The following is a 6,081-nucleotide window of genomic DNA, read 5'->3' as shown; positions in this document are numbered from 1 at the left end:
GCTGAACTAGAAAGAAGGCACTGCTTTTCTCTTAAAGCCAGAAAAATTCAGAAAGATAAGGCAAAAGCCTATTTCAAGGAACCTTTCCGTCCATGAACCCACAGGTAATGGGATGTTCACAGTTTTGTTCTGCACTGTAGGGATGCTATCTGAAATGAGAAGCAGCTGGGTTTTGTACTTCAGCCAAGGAGAGAAATTATCTGGGAAGCAGTCTGAAATTGATGCACAAAGAAGAAAAAAACAGGATACGTGCAGTTAGCGATTTTGAACAAACTGACAAATTAAGAAAAGACATTTAAAATATTTTGAGGCTGAAATGCACCAAGAATAACAGACTAAGTCATTAGAGCAGAAACATTCTTAAAGGTGTTGATCTAAGATACCAAACACCAGCTAATTTAAAAAGATTTTTCCATTTGTATCTCATTAAAATTACAAATGCACAATGCATATTACCACAGATTTTGAGTGCAACTTCAAAAGAAGCATGTCAGGTATAAGCACATTCCCTAACTAATTTCAGCACTTAAAATTATCTCATCTTCATGCTACATATGGGAGAATACTGAAACATTTTTTTATTCAGATTTTCTAAAAACATAATGAATTCACAGTGCCTAGTCTGTGTAAATCTATGTATCCATACTCAAAGTGAAAAACGTATACTCATTGAAAGACGCTGTAGAAAGGGTCATAGCAACTGAACTTGAAAGTTTGAATGAAGGGGAGACAAAATTAGTCCATACCAGAAAGCTCATAATTATGAAATTATTCAAGCCAAAAAGAAAAAAGAAGACATGATCCGGTATGTAATTTTTAATATGTATAATATGTTAGATCCGATACGTAATTTTTTACGGAAAGTGCCAGTGGAAACAGTGCCCCGCATTATCTCTTCTTATGTTGGCACAGCCTCTTGTACAGCCACATGGTGAACAATACTGGAAAACTAATAATTTTTTTTTAAAGCCTCACAAAAAACATGTTTGGTTTTTGAAAGAAGCTACATCAGTTCACCAATCCAATTTACACTGTGACTGACGGTGGTGGTAAAACCAAAAGGGCAACAAGTCATGGCACAAGGGCATGGAAACAGAAGTCAACAGAGGGGAGAGAAAACACTGTAAAGCTGGTATTTCCAAACACTTTATATCATAAACCCACATCCTGAAACAACAACTGTATTTGTATAATCTAAAGCACACATTAAATGACCACATTTCCAATAAGTTGAGAAGTCTGGGCCAGATTATTTCAGTGGCTATCCTGAATCCCTCCCCATAAGCTGAGGAAAAAACCTCTCAACCTAAACCAAGACACTAAATGAACCTCCATTCAGAAAACAAAAAATCCCTAATAATTTAAAAGCTGGACTGAGTAACACTAATTTGCTAGCAGATCTGGATGGACCACTTGTTTTCTCTTACACATATTGTTGAGATTGCATTTTTTCCCTCCTGTTTATACAATACTGAACTCTTTTAATATATTCAGATTAATCCTTTCAGTTCTCTGTTAAATACTCTGAAATGACATGCAGTTCCTCATAACCCGATAATCCTTTATAAAGAACTCTAGCCCTTCTCCCCTTGCAAAAGGCCACAAACTTACACACAGACAATTGTCTGTGTTCTTCCCAAAGGCTGACAAAAAACCCCCATCAGTTATGCCTCTTTTGGGCTTTTTTGTTCATATATTATGCAATTCAGTGGTTCTCAAAATGTGGTTCATAGGCCAATGCTAGTCCAAAGAGAACTGGCTGGTTGCATTGTTTCCAGCTGTTATTTAGGACACTCAGGCTGTGAATACCTTTAAGCAAGAACGAACCAGCTTAGCTGCCTCAGGTCACTGCTATATAAAAGGAAGTGAGAAAACAAGAGCCTCTCTCCAGGACCAAAGCTGCTAGCTGGAAAAGAATTTCCTGGGGAGCAGAAGGAAAAGAAAACTGGTGGTGGCACCATGTACAGGGCACCAAAAATAAGAGCACCACGAAAGCATCTGGAGATTGAAAAGGAAGAGGAGCTGACAGCAAAACAGCATATGCAGAAGAAAAAAATGTAACCAGCAAAGAAGGATTAGGGAAGAAATACAGCCACATAAAAAGATCACAAAATCTTTTTCTTAGTCAACATCAAAATATGTATTGCACATAAGCATTAAAATGCAAGCACGCATTTTTATTATTATTTTCAGATATATTCAAACACGATTTGCTAAGAAACCTTTGCTTCCCCTCTGGCACTTAGTCAAGGAAGTTCCTTCTTATACAGAGTACTCCAGCATTAATGCTCACAGTGGAAACAAAATTCATGTACTGAACAACTTTGTTACAGCCTTCTTCATATGTCACTTGAAATTTCCATGACAGTCCAAAAATGTTAAAGCTTGGAAAAAACTTGACAGAATTTTGTAACGGAAATTCATGGGCAAGTGGTGCTATTTCTAAAGCATTAACAATGAAGAACTATATGGGCAGTCTACTTTACTAGTGCCCACAAGTTTACATGCAGATTCTCTACCACAAATTCAAGTACTTTCTTATCATATTCTTTAAAAACAGCATCAGCATTCTCAAGGGGCCCACTTCAGTTTGTTATAGTAGGATTTATAACAGGTGACTCATACATTTGAAAACAGGCCTGAAACAGGTTCTTGCAACATTTGAAGCAGAAAACCACTGACTTGTTTTGACTGAACACCTCAAGAACTACTGCTCAGCAGATAAAGGTTCTCTCCTTTCACACTTGCTGAGATATTTCTTCCTGCTTCAACTGTCATTCCTTTTCACAGGTTATTCCTCAAAAGCTTTGCTTGAATAAGCAATAGTTTGTTAATGTCATAAGTAAGTCATTACACAGATGCATTAGAATGATGGGCTTCAAGAAAAAGGTACTGCTGGTTTTTTTCCCAAAAGTTAAAAACTGGATTAAAATACTTGACTGCAAAAATAATTTAAGATACAGATAAAAGATTTTCCATAAAAGTAGGAAAACTGCATTGTCTTTTGTGATAGGTAGTATTCTAACTGGTAACAACCGAAGTGGATACTGTAGATGATCAAAGCATGATACCCATTTCAGAAATGCAATTCTTTGTAAATTGGACCTTTCTAAAGGTCAAAAACTAACGTAAAAAGCCCATATACCGAACTTGGCTGCCTCCAGTTCCTCATCTCTGAAACAAGAATGGTATTGGTGGCATCATCACTCCTACCACTGTCAAAAGGATTCAAGGAATCAGCACAGTGTTACATAGGATGGACTTAGTCCTCTGTACTCCCAGTGTTTATAGTAAATTGCACAAAAAAAAAGAAAGCCACTCTTAGGCATAAAATTGTACAGCACTTATAATATTATGTTTTCTCATCAGATAGCTCTCTTCATTATTTTGACAGTACTAATTTTTATGGTTTGGGGCACGGTGAAAAAAAAATCTCAGAATAACAGAACACGTACATACCTTTTTGAGATGTCCTAATCGAAGTTTGAAAATTTCTTCCTGTTCATGATACTCTGCTAGAGTCAAACTGAAAAAACCAGAACAATCAAACATGTAATTATAGCTTTTATATGATGGTAAACAAAACAAGAGCATTCTTATTTAGCTACTACAGTAAATGCAGTATCTTATGCTAATTATTTACTACCACAATACTAGATTTTTATAATACTACATTTCTGTACCATCTGAACATCTTGGTTTGTAATTTCAAGGTCAAAACATACTTACAGAATGCATCTGGTATTCTGGAATATTAACTGCCTCTCCCACTGGACCATTTCCGTTCTCTCAGCCAGCCTGTTAAGATTATCTAGGAGCATCTTGAACCATATCACTACCCCAGTCTTTTAGCTGATGCTACTCCACTACTTAGTTCTCAACAACCAAAGGATGAAGATCCAGAAATCAACTAGACAAGACTGGTAACACCGGATTTTTGATCTATGGTTTAAAGAATGTAGTACAAAACCATACATTCCAAGTTCATTAACACTACATTTCACATGAGACCACAAATTCAGATTCAAATTGGCATGTGACTCTTTTCCGTGTTCTCTTTTCACCTTACTTTGAGAAAAGATTCCTGGCTACAATCAATTCAGTGGTCCCCACTGTCTGTAGACTTGCTAGGAAACAAAGTCGGTTATCATCCAGAGGGTCTAGACTGTTCATACAGATTAGTACCTAAGAAACCCATGAACTGATTGCACGCAGTATCCATTTGACAAACGAACAAAAAAGGCACAGAGGACAAACCAACAATGAAAAGAAACCAAAGAGACTTCAAGTTCCAGAGAAGAAACCATATACGTATGATGAAGAAGAAAAAATGATGGGGAGAAAGGAGGGCCTTCTTGAAAAGATTCACATAAATACCTATGAACAAATTAAAATTCAAAATTTTATTGTTTTGCCTAGATATACTATTTCTCACATGATGCAAAGCTAAAACTAGAAGCACAATAAGTTTTCAAACAGTCCATATTTTAGAGGGTTCAACTATCATCTGTCCTGGGAAAGTAAGTCATACAAAATGTTCAGAAGACTGCACATATTTTTCATATGCACGTTTTCATACTGCAAGTCGGAGGAACTAGAGCATCCTGAGAATCACCAGTGGTTTCCCCAGAGGTGAGGGACACCAATTCAGATTTCTCTTACAGCAAATGCCAACTTTGATAAAATCTGCAGAAATCTAATAAACTGTAAGATTTGTTGCTCCCTTTTAAACCTGGATTAAGTTCACTATAGTTTTCAGCACTCTAAATCCTGTATTTATGTGGTCTCAAATGCTATTAATAAAGGAGTGCAACTTTTCAGGGTAAAACCTTGTAGGTTCTGAAACTTTCATAGAGGCCTTTCTTACTCCTAATATCATAAATTCTGAATTTTGCTGCCCATTTTCCAGCTTGGCCAGGACAGAAGATTGAGCTGACCAGATATTCTTCATGAATATTAGTGAAATTGCTTAATTACTTTTTGACCACAGCACCTAAATTTCCTAGCACCTAGAAACAACTTCACAAGACTAATTATTTCATCAACCTTCTGGTCTATAATGTATAGAAAACTCTCAGATCAGGTGACAAAAGCATGCATGACCATATCCTGTTAGAATTTGAGAATAAAGTGATCCTTTATTTTAAGAATCATCACACAAAGTTACCCTGCATCTTTTTTTCCTACTTGAATGAAAAGCAGCCTTCTCTTGCAGTCAACAGTCATCCCCCAACACTCTGAAAGCAACAGAGTGGGGAAATTTGCCTCTCCAAGAAAGGCAAAAGGTCTCTTAGTACCAGATTTTGGGGTCAAACATTTATATTCTTTTCCTGGCAGAATCTCCTCTGTGTTGAGACAATTTACACCTTAAAAGAAGGGGCATTAAAGCAAACGTGAAACAGGGTGTCCCCATAGCTAGGAAAGCTGGCAATGCAATCTCTGTACAATCCAAACAGCAGCAAGAAATGTATGAAAACAATGCTCTAATTCCAATTCCTGCTTTAATACACCTGCTATACGTATCAAAGAGAGCATCAAGGCCATGCTTGACAACTCACAGCAGCATCCCTGACATTTTTTAAATACTTTTACTCAAATAGTGAACTACTCTAACATGGATTAAGTTCTCAATTAAAAAAGGTGAAAGATCAATGGCAATGTGTACGGAGTTGAATATTATTCCTTCCAGATTCTTGTCTGCAGTATAAATTACGGTTTTGTCCATTTCCAGAAATGCAGATAGCAAAAGTTGTCTTTCTCAGGAAGAAGAGTGTTTAGGTGGCTTAGCAAAGCTGAATCACAAGAAAAACACACTGAAAATATGAAGTTTATGACATGATCTCCCAGAATATTCACTGAACAATGAGAGCCTTGAAACCAGAGAACCCTTGGAAAACTAACATAAAATAGGCAAGCTGGTCTTTTTTATAAAAACCTCAGCAATCTACACAAAGTTACGACAAAGTGCCTAGACAGCTCTAGCAAGTATTGCCTTCCAAAAAGTTCTTCAATAGCTGTCTTGAGCACAGAGCACCAGTTAAAAATCATATTAAAAATATTAAGATTCAAAGTCACTCTTTC

The 6,081-nt window shown here is 36.6% G+C and overlaps 1 protein-coding gene across 1 annotated transcript in view; it reads right to left on the bottom strand.

The window, feature by feature from the left end:
• TLK1 (tousled-like kinase 1) overlaps nucleotides 1-6,081 on the bottom strand; it is a 45,412-nt gene that overhangs the window by 14,198 nt on the left and 25,133 nt on the right. The window contains exon 11 of the mRNA XM_010134501.1: nucleotides 3,460-3,526. Coding sequence (XP_010132803.1) covers nucleotides 3,460-3,526 — 67 coding nt within the window. The remainder of the gene's footprint in view (nucleotides 1-3,459; nucleotides 3,527-6,081) is intronic.

Source organism: Buceros rhinoceros, unplaced genomic scaffold (genome assembly GCF_000710305.1).
Source record: "Buceros rhinoceros silvestris isolate BGI_N320 unplaced genomic scaffold, ASM71030v1 scaffold3784, whole genome shotgun sequence".
In the NCBI taxonomy this organism is placed as follows: domain Eukaryota; kingdom Metazoa; phylum Chordata; class Aves; order Bucerotiformes; family Bucerotidae; genus Buceros; species Buceros rhinoceros.
The sequence above is the reverse complement of the archived record's forward strand: the minus strand, read 5'-3'. Positions and strand labels throughout refer to the sequence as shown.